General features: G+C 38.3%; 1 protein-coding gene across 8 annotated transcripts in view; it reads right to left on the bottom strand.

The window, feature by feature from the left end:
• Positions 1–19,772, bottom strand: part of USP9X (ubiquitin specific peptidase 9 X-linked) — a 147,406-nt gene that overhangs the window by 38,161 nt on the left and 89,473 nt on the right. For all 8 annotated transcript variants that reach the window (XM_019019262.4, XM_055376430.2, XM_055376429.2 and 5 more), the window contains exons 22-26: positions 9,593–9,723; positions 9,044–9,322; positions 7,081–7,206; positions 5,602–5,727; positions 4,244–4,410 (exon numbers count right to left, since the gene is read on the bottom strand). In XM_019019262.4, coding sequence (XP_018874807.2) covers positions 4,244–4,410; positions 5,602–5,727; positions 7,081–7,206; positions 9,044–9,322; positions 9,593–9,723 — 829 coding nt within the window. The remainder of the gene's footprint in view (positions 1–4,243; positions 4,411–5,601; positions 5,728–7,080; positions 7,207–9,043; positions 9,323–9,592; positions 9,724–19,772) is intronic.

Here is a 19,772-nt window from a genome sequence, read left to right as displayed (position 1 = left end):
ACTAGTTAGGACTACATGTGCATGCTACCACATCCAGCTAAAAAAAAATTTTTTTTTGAGACTGGGTCTCGTTCTGTCACCCAGGCTAGAGTGCAGTGGCACGATCAGGGCTCACAGTAGCCTCATCCTCTATGGGCTCAGGTGATCTGCCCACTTTAGCCTCCTGAGTAGTTGGGACTACAGGCATGTGCACCACGCCCGGCTTTTTTTTTCTATTTTCTTTAGAGACAAGGTCCCACTATGTTGCCCAGGCTGGTCTCAAACTCCTGGCCTCAAGTGACCCTCCTGTCTTGGCCTCCCAAAGTGCTGGGATTACAACCATGAGCCACCACTGCATGCAGCCCACTGTCATCTTTTATTTAAATTCATAAAATAGCTTGCTTTTCCTGCTATCCTACATACTATTCTTAACCAGAATAAACTTACAAAGTTAAGGTGGAGCACATCATTTCTCTGCTTAAAACCCTCTGAAAGATTCCCATCTCACTTAGGGTCAAAGTCAATGTCTTCACAATGACCTATAAAAACCCTCACAGGGTGTTTGTTATCCTCTCTGACTTTACTCCCTACAACTGTCCCCGTCCCCTACCGCCTCTGTTCCATCCACTCCAGTTTCCCTGCTGTTCTTTCACATGTCAGGCATGTTCCTGACATGCCTGGACATATACATCTGTTGTTTTTTTCTGCTTAAAATATACTTTCTCCATGAGTCACATGGATTATTACTTTGCTCTGAAAGGTAATGATAAAAGGTGACCTCTAAACAAAGCTATCACCTTTGTGAAGTCTTCTTCAACTACCCTATAAAAAAATGAACTCCACTCATGCCCCGTACTACACAGCCCCTTTTCCTGCTTTATTTCACCCCCATAGCACTTATTCCTATCTGATATACTTCTCGTATGCCTTCTCTTCCCCCATCCCTTTTGGCATGTAAGCTCCTAGAAGGCTAAGATTTTCTCTGTTTTGCCATATCCACAGTGGGTAGTGTCTTGTACACAATAGGTATTTGATCAATATTTACCAAACATATACATGAGACTGCCTACACCACATTAACATCAAACACTGCTTAGACCTTAGCACCATAGGCCTTCTGTCAAACTGACTCCCACTAACCTCCTGTACAGTATTATCCTTGACTCCTTTTCTAAACATTAAACCAAATACTCAGCTCTGCTCTGAAAGCACTATCCCAGGAGTGGCAAAGTCAAATGCTTTCGGGGATCAGAGAGGTAACATAAGTGAGTTAACTAGGCAGGGAATAAAACAACAGGCTGTGGAAACAGCAGAAAAGAATATCGTTTATCTAAAAGAATTTAAATCCATTGCAACTAATTACAATAAAATAAGGTCAGTGTCATTATGTGGAAGCAGACCATCTAACAGGAACAGAGGTCTAGGAAACCTTTCCTAGATTAGGGATAAGGAAAAGTTACTAGAATATGTGGCATTTAAGTTGAAACTTCTGAATGAGTAGAAGCAGGGACCAAATTATGGAGTGCTTATAAGCCAAATTTAAAAGTTTGAACTTAATTCAAAGATAATGGGAAGACATGGAAAGATTTTAAGCAGGAAAGCAACATGCTCGTATTTTCTAGAGATCACTTTGCTTGCCGTGTAGTCAACAGATTAGAAGAGTACAACACTACAGGTGGGAAGATCAAGGATACTATGATTGTCCAGGCAATGGGTCCAGACTGCTTAGAGCAGGGTAGACCATGAGGAGGAAAGTGTATGGAGTTCAAAGACACATGAAGTAAAAGCCACATAACTGGGAGTGAGAAAAGGAGAGAGAGAGCGCACTGGCAATGACCATCTTCTACTTTTATGCACATATAAATCCTACCCAAACATGAGCTCGCATGCTACATCCTGCACAAAACCTTCACTTTTGCTCCTTCCAGGTAGAAAGTAAGTTATGGCCTTTCCAATTCTCAAAGTATTTTACCTTTTATGGCACCAATTTCTCTCTCAAAGTTCCTTGAGTGCAAGAACTGCCTTATTTGACTTTGGTTTTAATTGCCAAGCACATAGGTAGGGATTCACATATTTGCTGGTGGATTATAATTACACCCAGAGCCCAATTTGTGTGGCAGAAATGTCAGAACTCAAGAGGCAGAAAACCTTCAGTCTTAGTGTTAGCATTTAGTGATCATTATGCCCTTGTTAGTCATTTAATTTCTACAGTCCTTGTGCCTCTCCATCAGCAAAGTCTACTTCTGAGTTGCTACATGGATTAAGTGAGAAGTACCTTGTAAATAACTATGCTTAAACGTTACTATAGGATTATAAACTCCATCTGAGGGGCAGACTTGTACACAGCTCACAATCCCTTATCTGAAACCCCTGGGGCCAGTATGTATTTGGGGATTCAATTTTTTTTTTTTTTTTTTTTTTGACATGGAGTTTCACTCTTATTGCCCAGGCTGGAGTACAATGGCGCGATCTCGGCTCACTGCAACCTCCGCCTTCCGGGTTCAAGCAATTCTCCTGCCTCAGTCTCCCAAGAAGCTGGGATTACAGGCGCCCACCACAATGTCCAACTAATTTTTTGTATTTTTAGTAGAGTCGAGGTTTCACCATGTTGGCCACGCTGGTCTGGAACTCCTGACCTCAGGTGATCCACCTGCCTCAGCCTCCCAAAGTGCAGGGATTACAAAGCATGAGCCACCGTGCCCAGCCTGGGGATTCAGATTTTAGAATATTAATGCCAATAATTAATGTCCAAGTCGGACTTGCTGACAAATTCTTACTAACGGGAAATAATGGATTTTGAACCTACACAGGTATTCAGATATTTATAAAAATCAGGTACTTAAAACTCAAAAAGATCCTAACTTAGAACACCCTCCTTATTATTGCAGACAATATGGTGACATAATGAGATAACATGCTTTCTACAGTACTTTACCGCACTGCATGCAAGTTTCAGGGAAGAGGGGCAAAATGGTTCTGACTTATATAAGGGTAATTTTCATAAAGGGTAGAGGGCAAAAAACCCTGTTAAATCAAGTTCCTTAATAGTTAGTAGACTAAGAGATGAAATAAGTTCCTAATTTAAGATTTTTAAAATTCAACATAGAATAACAAACTTGCTACCCTCCAGGTTTCACGTCATTAAAACTGTTGGCTAATCATCTTTCCTATCCTCACCATTCCCACATGTATGCATCATTAAATGGAACTAGACTTACTAAACCTATTTATCTTTTCCAACGTGCAGGATTGTCTTCTCAAGGAGGTAGCATGCCCAACCCGATTTGTGGGGATCCTGTTAAGAGTTTCTGAATAGGCTGGACTGGATTTCTTCAAAGAACTTACCCAAGGACCTTCTTAAAATAGGTGATATTCACACTTTAAACCCACTAAATCACTTTAGACTCTAAAGTGACATTCTCACTTCAGACTACATCCTCTCGAGTGGGCAAGTTGAACCCTACCCCCCACAGCATGTATATTTTTAAAACTTTAATTATTACTATGTTTCAACAAATGGCTTATTGTGAATTTACATCAACCCTTCATCAATGAATTTTGTCATTATTGAATGGCATGTGATGGAATGATGAAAGTAAACATTTTCTGTGTCTTTTCACAAAATACAGATAAAACAGGTTAATTACATACAACAGTGACACAAATTAGAGCCCAAGTTAATAAAGTTACCATATACGAAGATCAGGATCAGATTGATACAAGAGGATGGAAACCAACATTTTCTATAAATCTGACTGACTTGCAGAAAAAGAAACCCAAAACAAAATTACTGCCACTGATTAAATGCTCTTGAAATGAAAACATGAGCTTTATAACTGATCTTCATTATCAGTGTAAACTGCAAAAGTTCTTACAATGACCCTGTCTTACAAATTTCATATCAAATTCTGTTTGGCTTTAAAAAACCTGGCATCTAGGAATCTAAGATAGGAGGCTAATGTCCTATATGATTTAAATCTTGCAAACTAGATTTTTAGAAATAGGCTAATCTATATACCTCCTAGGTAAAACTAAATTCTAAGATTAGAAAAAAATCATGCTTTGACAATTAATATTGGCATTTGCAGAGACTAAAACCAAACATTTAGGTTAAGTAAAACACTCTTAAATAATAAAATTTTCCTCAATACCAATATGCCACAGAGACAATAAATACTTAATTTTGGGGACACATTTTGCCAGCCTAAATTAATTCACTCCATTTACAAAAAGTAAGTTTCTTACAATTAAAAAAGATACTTACTTGCTGTGACAGTGCAATAGTAAGTCAATGATGAATGTCTGCCAAGCCTTTTCTTTACTAAGAGCATCTAAGGCTGTTGGAATCAAGGCAAAACATAAGGTCATCACTTCCAATGCTTCACAGCAAACCTGTTCGTCTTCCAAGTCTGGCTCATTGCCTGCATTGGTCTGTAAAATTACAATCAAGAACAAATTACCCAAAGAAGTATTTAAGAAAAATCTCACACAACTTCTAGTTAGTGCTTAAAACTCATCTGCTCACTTAAACCACCTGGCCTCAGCCTCTCCATGGCTGCATGTTAACTCTTGAGGCCCCTTTGGAATAGTCTGGAAATGACTATAATAGAAAATAAAGTCTAATTCCATTATTTTCCTATGTCTTCAGGAGGGCTGAAGGAGCACACTGAGCACACTACCTATCTTTTTGAGACCTTCTGAGTTGTTTACTTCTGAACCAACAACCAATCCTTTCTCAGGAACCACTGTGGCATAGCACTTAGGTACTTTTGACTAGTTCCATTATGTTGCTTGCCTATTGTGCCATTTTATTCAAAATCAATTGTCTGACAACTATTCAGGAAGGGTTTCAAAGGCTTACAACCTAAAATATGCCTGGAGAGGTACCTAATGAATTCTAATCTGACTTTATTAATCAAAAACTAGTAACTACAGTACATGCCTGAAACAGAATAAGTATTCAGTTAATAAGCTGAATGAATACCCAGGGCTGTGCCAGACAGATACTATGGAACATCAACATATATCCTGGGCAAATCAGGGTGATGTTGGCCATGTAAAAGAAGCTCTACCAAGTCAGGGAAGTTCCTGTAACTCAATTTCTCCTTCTAAATATGTAGCATCAGGGGCAGGTACACATGATAAATCAAAAAGCCAACCACAGCTTCTCTTCTGTAGATAATTTGCTTAATCTAATAGAAGGTCAGGAATGATATCTAATTGGCCAACACTCTTATTTTTGACTGCTTTAAGACAATCAAATAAAAATACTTAAATGCCATACCATAACTGACAAACCAAAATTTACGCAGGACAGAAAGATGATAAAAGAAAAAAGAGAATGGGATAAAGCAAATTCAGTATGAGACAATTATATCTGACCCCCACAAGAAGCAGCAAAAGGCAATTTCATTTAAAAAGCAGCCCCATGGCAGGATTCTTAAGTACTTCATTTTCAAAGTAAAATTTTACCATATTCTCAACATAGCTATCAATTAATTTTCAACCATTAAGATGCAAGTGATTCAATTTTTAAAAATAGCAAGGCTAATAAAAATCAAACCACATGCACAATTAAGAAACATTTGTTTACAAGGAATATAGTTCTGTGATAATTCTTACCTTCTCATAAATTTTAGTGATTTCTTCATTTGGGCTAAATACTAGCTGTAACGACCCACATCCTGATGCCCAGATAATTTTTTGTATAGCTCTAATTACACAAATATCAGGCATATATCTTGAAGCCTGCAAGATAACGAGTAAATAGAACTGTTGATAGAATGAGAGTGAAATTATGTTTAGAAAAACAAAAATGTTTCACTTTGTAAAGGAAATAGGAATTACTGTGTAGTACCGTTGTCTTTAAATTCCCAAGTTGCCTTTGTCTTTAAAAAAAAAAAAAAAAAAAAAAAAAGGTGGGGGCGGGGGGCCCTCTGGCTCTGTCACCCAGTCTAGAGTACAGTGGTGTGATCATAGCTCACTACAGCCTTGAACTCCTGGGCTCAAGAGATCCTCCTACCTCATGCTCCCAAGTAGGTGGAAGTCCAGGCATCTGCCACTGCACCTGGCTTATTCCCCACCTCCTGCCTTTAAACAGCAATACAACAAAGTACGCTCCCCAAGTTATCTAGCTCTTTACTAATACATTTTACTACTACAAAGGTGACAACCTTTCCACTCGTAGTTTCTTATCCAAGAAAAACGAAAACTTATGTCTACACAAACACTTGTACACAATGTTTACATCAGCTTTATTCACAGCCAAAAAGGGAAAATGATCCAACTGTCCTTCACCAAGTATATGGATAAACGAAATGTGGAATATTCATAATGGGTACTAGTTAGCAATAAAAAGGAATGAACAACTAATCCACACAACACAGGTAATTCTCAGTCATTATTCTTAGTGAAAGAAGCCAGACACAAAAGAACACACACTATAATCCACCTATATAAAACTCCAGAAGACAAAAAATACTCTCTAGGGACAAAAAGAGCAGTAGTTACCTGGGGAAAGAATAAACTGCAAAAGTGCATAAAGAGTGATGAAAACATTCGGTTTCGACCGCAGCAGTGGTTTCACACATATATGTCAAAATTCACCGAATCTGGGCCGGGCATGGTGGCTCATGCCTGTAATCCCAGCACTCTGGGAGGCTGAGGCAGGCAGATCACCAGAGGTCAGGAGTTCGAGACCAGCCTGGCCAACATCATGAAACCCCATCTCTACTAAAAATAAAAAAATAGCCGGGCATGGGGGGGTGGGTGTGGCACCTGTAATCCCAGCTACTGTGGAGGCTGAGGCAGAATAATCACTTGAACCTGGGAGGTGGAGGTTGCAGTGAGCCGAGATGGCACCACAGCACTCCAGCCTGGGCAACAGAGTGAGACTCCGTCTCAAAAAAAAAAATCACCCCATCTGTATACTTTAAAAGGATGCTGTTTATTATACATAAAGTTGATTAAAAACAGAAAGTACTAATATTAATAGTAGACAAAACTGATATTAAGGGGACATTATCTATAGAATGAGACAGTGATTAAAATAAGTGGGCCTAGGAAAGTTAAAATTGTGACAGAAGTCTTGATAAAACTAACCTCATCAGATATCTGCTGAGCAAGACGAACTGACACATTTCTAAGCATGCACTCGGATGATGGATTAGGAATGCTCTGAAGGGCACTTTGTAGCACCACTGCTTGATCATGGGTAACTTGTTTGATCTGAAAAAAGTTAACCATTTTATTTGGAGTAAATAATTTGTACATAACCAGACCTAACCAATTGCTCTTCATTCATCACCCACTCCCGCAGAACGACTTCCTTGCATATACACATTATAGAACCTGTGGCAACTTACACAAAAAGCACTGCCAACAAAGTGGGCTTCCTCTCTTCCTTGTGCACTGTAGTGCCACGTGTCTGCAAATCCCCATTCTAGAGCAATCAACTCGTGTCTCTAAATCTGGCCTCAGCTTAACTTGCAGGGGATAATGATACACTAGACTGGTTCCCTTCTAGAGACTCAGTAAAGTATTGTACATCTTTTATGTACATGCCTTGGGCAGACCCTGCTTGTATTCCCCATTGTTACCACATTTTGCTTTGAAAAAAAAAAAAAGAAAAATTAAGGAATACTGAAAAAGCAGTAAGAGGACTAATGTATGAAAGGTACCCTAGTTTTTACTTAATACTATAATCAAGTTGTTAAATCAGTGACAGATTAATTTCATTACGTAGTTGTTAGCGAGGTAATTCTGACTGCCTTCAAGTTGTAACTCCCCTCCTATACATACACTGTAAATATTTCTACAATATTATTTTAAGATATTTCTATATTACTAAGTTTGCACTGGGCTCCCTACTGTGAGCTCGTTGAGATTAGAGGTTATTATGTACCTCTGTATCCATAGTGGCACATTCTCTGAAGAAATATTGAAGAAAGGTGAAAGTGGAAACATGTAATTGTTTTCTGTGTACTTCATTAAGCATCTGTGTCAGGGATCATGACAAAAATCTGTTTTTATCCTAACAAGAAGCTGTCTTTTTACTTACCTAATAAGAACTACTTAAAAAAAAAAAAAATCCTAACAAAGATGGGACCTGTGATACAAAACAATATAAAATTTAAGCCATTTTTTACAGAAAATTCGTAACACACACCGAAGTGTCGAAAGTAGTATAATTAACTCCCATGTACATATTACTTAGCTTCAGGAATTATCGCCAGTGAACCAAATTGTTTAATCTGACTATCCTCCCTTGCTTTCCATCACTTCTCCACCCCAGGATTGTTTTTAAGCAAATCCTAGATATCATATAATTTCACCTGGAAGTATCTCAGCAATCACTTCAAAAATATAGGGGGCTCTTCCTTTTAAACGTAACCACAGTATTATCATAGCTAAAACAATTATATGTGATATTACCATAAATATCAACATTCTGATCTCCACAATTGAAAACTAAGCCATTTCTAAAGAAGAAAATCTTTATCCCTGAAGTTTTACCTTCTATCAGTAACTTAGTAAAACAATCATTTATGATGTTTATAAAATTTTACTTAGAATTAAATGCATAGTTTGATCTCTCATAAATAAGTATCAAATTCTGGCATGTCTTGAGAATTTTTTGTGACATGGATCAAGAATGCCACCAAGGCAGAAACCGAGTCAGAATAAGCTCAGAACTTGGGTTTAAGCCCAAGGTGGGAAGGGAAACAAGCAACAAGATAAACCAATTATATCTCTTATTATAATCTGTGTCTTTATATATCTGCCAGGCACAAGTTAATAAGAGATTCATATGGAGTTTTTGTTAGGTTTAAAATAAATGAAAGTCAAGCAAGATTTAAGTGGGCAGGGAGAAACTACCCTCAGATTATCAGCTGTCAGCGAAAAGTATTTGCACTTTTAATACAAACATCATAAAGAAAACCTCTGAAATAAGGCACTTTGAACATTGAGTCAACCTTGAACTCTACACTTAAAATACTAATTAGTTTTACTTTAAAAATTGCTATCTACTATTATAAAAGGATTTTTAAAAAGTCTGTATTACCGGTGTCATGGGATTCACACCTTCTACACCTGGCTGACAAGCTTCTGCCACAGCTCGAACATGACCATAGCCAATGGCAGTTAGCAAAAGCTTGGCTATTTTAAGAGCATTGAGGTAGGCACCCCTTCGAGTTTCCATATCTGCATTTGGTAGGAAGTTATTTCTGGTTAGCATACTCAGTACAAGGGGTAGGCCACCACTTTTCAAGAAGTGAAACTGAAAATCAGAGGAATCATCAGCCAGAGGTGCACCAGCAGGCATTAACAAGGCATAGACTACCTGGAAAAATAGAGAAGAGGGGGAGAGTGCTGTATTAAAAGATTAAAAAAAAAATAACTTCTATTTGTACTATTGTCAGTGCCAAGAAACTCTTGACCATCTCACTATTATTTATTTCAAATTAATATTTCATTTCAAAACTACTTCATTACAATTTTACCCAAATCATTCACCTTACCATATGAAAGGTCAAATTTAAAGAACACCGAATAAATTTAAAAGGAAAAACAAAGAAAACAACAACAACAACAAAAAAACCCAAAAACCAACCTCTGTTAGATATAGCACTTGTGAGGCTGAAGGACCAAAGAAAAGTGAGTCAAGAGATGGACTAAGGCTGCTTTCTCCAAGTTTGGCATGGTCTAAACAAATAGCTCTTAATTTTTCTATCGTTGTGCTATCTGGAGGAAAAAAAGAGACAGTGTGAAAATGTAGTTCATGTGTTCATACATATTTAACTTTTGATATCTTGAAGACCATACTAATATGGAATAACAATCCACTCAGTTGGGCTATAGGCTCAAACTTCCTAAGACATGACAAGACCTGGAATGATTAAAAAAGAAAAAAAAAATAAACAAAAACAAAAACAAAGAACAGGGCTCTTTAATCAGTTACTCTCAATACAAAGCATCTGCTGCTCAGGGACCTCAAATCAAGATACTCTCCTCTCAGCCACTGGAGATGGAAAAAAATACATTTCAAAAGGAAGTAGTTCTGACTGAAAAATAACAAGAAAAAAATTATAAAGTCTTCCCTCTAACCTCTTTATTGTTTGCCCCCTGACAGTATATATTAACTGGCTTGCTTCACTGAAAGAAATGTAGTGATATCCAAGAAAATGAACCCTAAAAAGCAAACATCGAAAAAGGATAAGTGCCTATGTACATTCACCTCAAAGCAAGCAGAGCTTTTGTCCTTTTGTCATAATATTAAAACATAATTTTAAATTACAGTGAAAAGACACAGTCGGGGAAAAATAAGATAATCCCAAAATACAATTAAGCATTAGCTACCAAATATTCCAACTTTATTAATAGTCAATCAACCTTGGAAAGTATTTTGATAATCTAAGGTAACTGCCCTATGATTAAAAAAAAAACCTTGATAATTTTTTTTTTTTTTTTAAAGTAAAAGCTTCTTTTAAAGAAAAGAAAAATAGGTCTGGGCGCGGTGGCTCATGCCTGTAATCCCAGCACTCTGGGAGGCTGAGGCAGGCAGATCACCTGAGGTCAGGTGTTCGAGACCAGCCTGACCAACATGATGAAACCCCATCTCTACTAAAAATACAAAAACCAGCCAGGCGTGGTGGCATGCGCCTGTAATCCCAGCTATTCGGGACGCTGAGGTAGGAGAATTGCTTTAACCTGGGAGGCGGAGGTTGCAGTGAGCCGAGGTTGCGTGCGCCATTGCACTCCAGCCTGGGCAACAAGAGCGAAACTCCATCTCCAGAAAAAAAAAAAAAAAAAACTATGATTTTCTTTGGGTAAATGAATTTTTACAGGCCTAGAAATAGCAGCCATTATCTTACAAATTTTTCAGTTTGTGTTGAAACTGTCACTTCTCTCTACTCTGAAGGCATAGTGACATATAATGTAACCAATTAAAATATTGTTTTTATAATATTTATAAATATCTTCTCGTGTCATTGAATATTCATCTATATCATTTTATCTGATTATTAAAATGACAATATTATTTTACCAGTTTAATTCCTATTATTGGGCATTTAGGTTTTTACCTCCCCTCACCTTTTTAAACATCAAAGATCCTAGCAGCTGAATTTTTATAATTTTCACCATGCAAAACCCTGCAAGCATAAAGAAGTTGAACATAATGCCCAAAGACTTGACATACATTGTCAAATTACTCCCTAAAAGCAAACCAATTCATATGCGTAACCACTGTCTCTCACAGTATCCTGCTTGGCTTAAAAATATTCTGAGTGAAGGATGGAGGCAAAGGGGAGTAGGAGGAAAAAAAAAAAAAGAAGAGCTCAAGAAAAGGAAGTGGTGGATATTTTTTTTTTTTTCTTTGAGACAGGGTCTCACTCTGTCACCCAGGCTGAAGTGCAGTGGCATGAGGACTGCAGCCTCAACCTCCCTGGGCTGAGGTGATCCTCCCACCTCAGCCTTCTGAGTAGTTGGGAACCACAGGCGTGTGCCACCATGCCCAGCTAATTTTTGCATATTTTTTTGTAGAGACAGAGTTATGCCATGTTGCCCAAGCTGATCTCAAACTCCAGGGGCTCAAGCAATCCTCCCACCTTGGCTTCCTGAAGTGCTGGGATTACCAGCGTGACCCAGTCAGAAGTAGTGAATTCTAAGCAAATCATTTAATGGTGTTGAATTATAGTTTACTCATTTGAGAGATCTGAATCAAAGTTAACACTCAGTGGCCATTCCAGCTCTCATATTCAGCCCCGATTATATCACGATACATTTTATAAAAAATGGAAGCCAGAAAAATTTAAGCCAGTCATAATCTTGTCATCCAGAGTTTATGACGATTTTGGTTTCTTTCTAGCCTTTTGAAAAGATACCTAAGCTTTGGGAAGCCAAGATGGGAGGATCACTGGAGCCCAGGTCAAAACCAGCCTGCGTTAACACAGCAAGACCCCCATCACTACAAAAAAATTTTCAAAATAAGCCAGGTGTGGGCCGGGCGCAGTGGCTCATGCCTGTAATCCCAGCACTCGGGGAGGCGGAGGTGGGCGGATCACTTGAGGTCAGGAGTTCAAGACTAGCCTGACCAACATGGTGAAACCCCATCTCTACAAAAAATACAAAAATTAGCTGGGCCTGGTGGTGTCCATCTGTAATCCCAGCTACTCGGGAGGCTGAGGCAGGAGAATCACTTGAACCCAGGAGGCAGAGGCTGCAGTAAGCAGAGACTGCGCCACTGCACTGCAGCCTGGGCGACAGTGTGAGACTCTGTATCTCAAAAAAAAAAAAAAAAAAAAAAGGTGTGGTGGTGTGTACCTGTAGTCCTAGCTACTCCTAGGCAGGAGCCTCACTTGAGGCCAGGAGTTTGAGGTTACAGTGAGCTAGGATCATGCCGCTGCACTCTAGCCTGGGACACAGAGTAAGGCCCTCTCTCTTTAAAAAAAAAAAAAAAGAAGAAAGAAATGAGAAATAGCATTTAAGCTATGTGTCCCAGGTGAATTAACAATCTCTCTGTGCTTCAGTTTCTCCGTCTTTAAAATACGGATAAAATTAATAATTTCCTTATAGGTATGTTGTGTGGTTTGAGTTTATCAGTGCTAAGAGCTTACAACAGACTTTTACAAAAGATGGTATTACATATAGAGAGGACTGCAGAAGTTTTAAGTTTAACAGCAAATCATAACATGGGCACTTAGCTTCAGGCAAAGATTCAGAATGAAAAGAAGTGTAACATTTGGGTGATCATTTAGCATTTGTGCACTCTTGGATGTATTTTAAATGGAGGGGAAAGATAGAATCATTAGCTTTTTTCCTAGTCATTAACTATACCTTATAGAGATGATGTGTGGTTTAAGTTGAGTTTATCAGTGCTAAGAGCTTACAACAGACTTTTACAAAAGATTGTATTACCACGTTTTAGACACAAACTCTTAAATAAGAAAGGAAGCAGGAGCTCTAAGAAAAGGAAGTGACAGAGAGTGGTTTAATGTTTAATGAATACTAAGTGCCAGTCCCTAGGCTAGGGGTTTTCCATACATAGTTTCATTTAATCCCTGCGATTACCCAAAAAAGTTATCATTATCCCAGTTCTAAGGATAAGGAAGCTCTAATAAACTATGAAACTTATGTTTAATGCCATAGAGTAGCAATTAGAAGCAGGATTGGAACTCAAGTCCATTTGAGTCCAAAGCCTATGATTTTCTGCTGCAATACAACCATTACCAGCTTTTTCAAAAGCTGGCTGTTTCAAATTTAGGTATTCTAGTTTCATTATATAAAACATGAAGAAAGCACCCACTTCAAGTTTCTTGCCTTAACTGTCTGACAAGAGCTCATGCTCGCCATCTGGTGGCATTAAGCGCCAATCACAAGATCAAGGATTCAGTGGTGGGTTTGTGTTTTTACAGTATGTTGTGAAGGTTGAACCTGCAGTAAAGCAATGCAAGGACTATTACTGAAATACTAGCAAATGAAACTATGTAAATTCTAAACGATGTAACAGACAAGAATGAAATATATCTTTTGAGAGAAGCCTTAGCTAAGAATCTAATGTGAAATGCTTCTGTCCCATAATTGCAAAGCAAGATGAGAAGCCCAACAAGGTGTTCAATTTAGAAAATGGAGGTAATAAAAGCAGAAGACAGCTTTTAAAATTATGTCAACTAAATATGGTGTACTGAACTATATTTATCAGTACTTCATCCCCAAACCCCACTAAAATGAGAATGAATGAATATAAAAATACATAAACTCAAAAGAACATAAAAACAGAAAAGGAAGCAACACATTAAACAGCTGTCAACAAATTACTGAAGGTGTAGTGAAGATGGGGATAGATAGTTGGTTTAGCTGAAGTTGTGAAGTTGGTTTAGTTGTTGTGAAGGCAAGGAGAAGAGGGTGCCTATAAATTAATGCCCCACTAAATCTGAGAAAAGCCAAGGGTATGAAAACAACAAACACTTGGGAAGGCACAAATGATTCGAAGGCCTAAAGACAGAGGCCGAAGACTGATTAAGAAGCCTTTCCAACTCCCTCAGGTTTCAGATTTCTCATTGCTGTAGAGATACAAATACGGAATGGAAGACGACTAGGAAGCTGGACTGGTACAAGCGTGAACCTGTGTTAGTTAACTGCAGGATACAAAAATCAATATACAAAACTAAGTAGTGTTTCCATTTGCCAATAGCAAACTATCTGAAAGAGAAATCAAGAAAGTTATCTCACAATAGCTACAAAAATATAAGATGCCTAGGAATAAATTTAAGCAAGGAGGAGAAAGATCACTACAAAAAAAACTGATGAAAGAACGAACACAGGACACAAATAAATGGAAAAATATTCTATGTTCATGGGTTGGAAGAACAAATATTGTTAAAATGTCCATATTACCCAAAGCAATCTACAGATTGATGCAATCTCTATTAAAATACCAATTATATTCTTCACAGAAATAGAAAAAACATCCTTTGAGGTGAATCTGCAAGGTAAAACAAAAAAATACAAAAAACACTCCTAAAATTCATATGGAACTACAAAAGACTCCAAACAGCCGAATCAATCTTGAGTAAGAAGAACAAAGCTGAAGGCATCAGCTACTTGACTTCAAAATTTACTATAGAGCAATAGTAACCAAAACAGCATGGTATTGACACAAAAATAGACACAGATCAATTGAACAGAATAGAGAACCCAGAAATAAATCCACATAATCAGAAACAACTGATTTTCAACAAAGGTGCCAAGAACACACATTGGGGGAAAAGGCAATCTCTTGAATAAAAATGGTGTTGCAAAAACAGAATATACATATGCAGAAAAATGAAACTAAACCCCTATTATTCATCATATGTAAAAATAAACTCAAGATGGGTTAAAAACTTAAATGTAAGACCAGAAACTATAAAACTACTAGAAGAAAACACAAGGGAAATGTTTTATGTCATTAGTGTGGGCAAGGACTTTTTGGCTAAGACTTCAAAAGCACAGGCAACAAACACAAAAACAGACAAACGAAATTACATTAAACTAAAAAGCTTCTACCCAACAAAGGAAATAAGACCACAAAAAGACAAATCTACAGAATTGGAGAAAATATTTGCAAACTATGCATCTGACAAGGGGTTAATATCCAGAATATATAAGGAACTCAACAGCAAAAAATCCGATTTTTAAAATGGGCAAAAGACTTGAATAGATATTTCTCAAAAGAAGACATCCAAATGGCCAACATGTACATGAAAGCACACTCAACATAACTAATCATTAAGGAAATGCAAATCCAAACCACAATGAGGTATCACCTTACCACAATTAGAATGAAATAAGGATGACTTGGCAGGGGCACTGTGGTTCACACCTGTAATCCTAGCACTTTGGTAGGCCGAGGTGGGTGGATCACCTGAGGTCAAGCGTTCGAGACCAGCCTGGCCAACATGGTGAAACCTCGTCTCTACTAAAAATATAAAAATTAGCCGGGCATGATGGCAGGTGCCTGTAATCACAGCTATTCGGGAGGCTGAGGCAGGAGAATCACCTGAACCCAGGAGGCAGAGGGTGCAGTGAGCCGAGATCACGCCACTGCACTACTCCAGCATGGGCAACAGAGCAAAGTCTCCGTCTCAAAAAAAAAAAAAAAAAAAGATTTAAACCTCGGATTTTGATTTCTAAATACCCTTCCTTCTAAAAACTCTGGAATGGCAGATTCCAGAGCTGGGGCAGAGGAAATACTATAGATAAGCTTGAAACATCTTCTCATACCAGAAAATAATAAAGTACAACAAAGTACCTTAAAAAAATTGAGGTTGTATGTCTGGGTCTAACCTATAGGGGCTTCCACTGACCATATCTAGGACAATTGAGCATCAAAATAAATAACCATTACAATGGTTATAACCCAATGAATAAAATAAACCCATAAGAGTGATCATATATGACAAATATAAAGGGGAGAAAACAAAGCACTACCTTATAGAATGTCAACTAATAAATGTAGAAAGGATGACAAAGTTAAAACAATATTACCATTTTGCAACCATCATAGTAAAAACATTTAGGCAACAATCACAATAGATGATAAAACAAATGTTTGATGAGGAAAAAGATAGTTACGAAGTCTCAAAGCATCTCTCTACACAAAGCATCTCTCTCCTTTAGAGGAGAAACCTGGCAGCTATCAACTAAGTGATCTGGGTTAATGTCACCAAGGACACAGTGACATGTGTCTCTCAATGTGATGCTCTTAGACACATCAACATACAAGTAGTACTCTGTCAAATGTACAACCTCCATATAATCATCAGAACAGATAAGACCCCACGAGAGATATTAGCGCAACTGACATGTGCTATTCAAAAACAAAGTCACAAAAGACAAAGACTGAGGAACTATTCCAGATTAAAGACAACTAAAAGAGATACCGAATAATTATGCAATGTATGAACCTGGATTAGATCCTCAACCAGAAAACACTGTTATAAAGTCCAATACTGAGGAAAGTGTCAAAATATGAAAATGGTCTGTAGATTAGATGATATTACTGTATATGCTAATTTTTTTTATTTTGAATAATACTATGTTAATGTAAGTGAGAACATTCTTGTTTTTAGAAGACATATACTAAGCTATTTAGGAACAAAAAGATGATTGTCTACAACTTGCTCTCCAAATGTTAGGAAACTTTTGCCATCACTACGGCAAACTGTTAATTACTGAATTTGGGAGCCAACTGTATTCTTTGTAAACAGTTTGAAATTATTTTAATATAAAAAGCTAGTTAAAAAAAACTCAAGGACAGTAAAAGATGATGCTGGAAAAAGAAGAAAACATAATATCCATCAGTAATAGCCTAGAGAGAAATAATTACAGTCTGTTATGCTATAGCACGTTTCTATAACCCCGATTAGCTCACAATCAATTGGCAAATATAATGATGTCAGTATAATGCAGAAGGTGAGTTTGTTCATGTGTGATTTCTTCCAGGCAACAGTAGCCAGAACAGCAGAACTGTTAATCTTCAACAAAAAAATTAAAATGAGCAAAGCAAAAAGCCCCCTCAGCTTGGTAGATGTGTAAGCAGAAGCCTGTTTCTTTTTAAAGGAAAATTTAAAGTGAATACTTGCATCAAGGGCTCATCTTGTGAGATACAATCCTAAACTAGACTTTCATGGACCTTGGCAGGTTCTACTTCCCCCTGTCCCTATCTTAATGGTAGCCCATCTATCTCAGAGCTCCACTCTTTTGCACTGTATCTCAGCAATGTCAAGTCAGCATTTCCTCTGTACTGGTTTTGTGTCTTTTTACTATCTCCTGAGGAAGCCTTCAGCCACACTGAAGTACCTGCCTGGACTGTCCAAATTATCTCTGAGGATACTAATTATCATTTTATGAGTGCTCTAATTAAACTATGTGCAAGTTTTAAAGGTAGTCCTATGTTGGGAATTACAGACCATGAAGGAGGAGGAGGGAGCCCAACAAGTGGGTAGAGCTCAGCATAAAGATTCAACTCAAGCAGAGCGAGGAGTGTCTCTGGGGTAGAGACCCAACATTCAGAGACAAGAGTCCTTCTGCATTCAAAGAAAGGGTGGGGGGTGCTGGAGATAACTGACTAAATAGGAAAATAAGTGAGAGGATAACAGAAGCCAGGTTTTTCATCGTCAGAAAAGAGAGTTTGGCCAGGCATGGTGGCTCATGCCTGTAATCCCAGCTACTGGGAGGCTGAGGCAGGAGAATCTCTTGAACCAGGGAGGCGGAGGTTGCAGTAAGCCGAGATCACGCCACTGCACTCCAGCCTGGGTGACAGGGCGAGACTCTGTCTCAAAAAAAAAAAAAAAAAAAATTACAAATATAGAAAGGGAGAAAACTAGAATGAAACTGATAGGCTGGGATGGGAGGAAGTCGTGTGACCCCATGGTTTTGTAAAAACATATACACATATATATATTCATGTATGTGTGTGTGTATAGTAATAGACTAAAATGTGGATACACATACACACATTCCTTAGTTCTAACTGCTTAGAGAGCCAGGGAGCAACAATACATAAATAGCAATGAGTGCAATAAATGTCCAGATCTTGGTTTCTAAACACCATTCTCCAGGAAAATAAATCAAGCAGGCCTCCTTGGAGAAACAGCCAATTTCAGGACTGGGGCAGAGAGGGTACAGGATGTTAATCTGGAACTTTTTTAAATTTTTTTTTTTTGAGACAGCGTCTTGTTCTGTTGCCTAGGCTGGAGTACAGTGGCTTGATCATATAGCTCAATGCAGTCTCCATCTCCCAGGCTCAAGTGATCCTCCCACCTCAGCCTCCCAAGCAGCTGGGACTATAGGTGCGCATCACCACACCTGGCTAATTTTTGAAATTTTTAATAGAAATGAAGTCTGGCTATGTTGCCCAGGCTGGTCATGAATCCTGAGCTCCAGTGATCCTCCTGCCTCACCCTCCCAAAGTGTTAGGATTATAGGCGTGAGCCACTACACTTGACCTAATCTTAAACATCTTGAGTCAAAGAGCATACAAGTGCTGAAAGAATAATGGGAACATATTAAAGTAACACAGAACAGTCCGAAAGGACTCCCACTGGCCAAACGAGATCATTTCAGCATCAAGATAAATGATAGTAACAGATTATAACTCCTTGACCATGATTTCATACAGATATAAACGAATGAATAAAAAGTCTGATGAGGCACAGTATAAATATTTTCAAAGTACCTCTGCACAAAATACTTTTTTTTTTTCTTCAGACGGAATCTCGCTGTCGCCCAGGCTGGAGTGCAGTGGCATGATCTCGGCTCAACGCAACCTCCGCCTCCCAGGTCCAAGCAATTCTCCAGCCTCAGCCTCCCAAGTAGCTGGGATTACAGGTGCACGCTAACATGCCCGGCTAATTTTTGTATTTTTAGTAGAGACGGGGTTATGCCATGTTGGCCAGGCTGGTCTCGAACTTCCGGCCTCAAGCGATCTGCCCACCTCAGCCTCCCAAAGTGATGGGATGATAGGCATGAGTCACTGTGCATGGCCCAAAATACTTTCAAAGGGAAGGGTAATTTTACAGTGGGGAAGCAAGGAAAAAACTCAAGTGATCACATCATCGTCAGTAATGGGAAAAACTGAAATTACATACTATCTGACTGGATGCATTGAGAAGAACAGAACATCGCTTCTGTGGTATTTCTGCCAAAGACGCATAACCTGAATATAATCACGATAAAACAAATCTAAACTGAAGGACATTCTATAATTAACTGGCCTGTAATCTTTAAGAGTCAAGGTCATGAAGGTCAAAGACAGTATGAGGAACTGTTTCAGAAGGAAACTAAAGAGATACATTAACTAAATGCAATACAGTTATTCCCCGGTATCCATGGGGGGTGGGGGTGCAGGGATGGTTTCAGGATCCACCCTCCCAACACCAAAATCCAGGGATGCTCAAATACCTTATATAAAATGATGTGGAATTTGCATACAACCTATGCACATCTTCCTGTATAAATTATCTCCAGATTACAGTCACGCGTTGCATATGTTCTGAGAAATGCATCATTAAGTGATTTCATCATTGTGTGAACATCATAGGGTGTGTTTACAACAAATCTGGATGATACAGCCTACAACACATCTAAGTTATATATGGTATAGCCTATTGCTCCTAGGCTATAAACCCATACAAGCATGTTACTGTACTGAATACTGTAGGCAATTATAACACAATGGTATTTGTGTATTTAAACATAGAAAGGGTACAGTAAAAATATGGTATTATAATTTTATAGAACCACCATTG

Source organism: Gorilla gorilla, chromosome X (genome assembly GCF_029281585.2).
Source record: "Gorilla gorilla gorilla isolate KB3781 chromosome X, NHGRI_mGorGor1-v2.1_pri, whole genome shotgun sequence".
NCBI classification, from domain to species: domain Eukaryota; kingdom Metazoa; phylum Chordata; class Mammalia; order Primates; family Hominidae; genus Gorilla; species Gorilla gorilla.
Note: the sequence above shows the minus strand (reverse complement) of the source record. Positions and strands in the feature narration are given on the sequence as shown.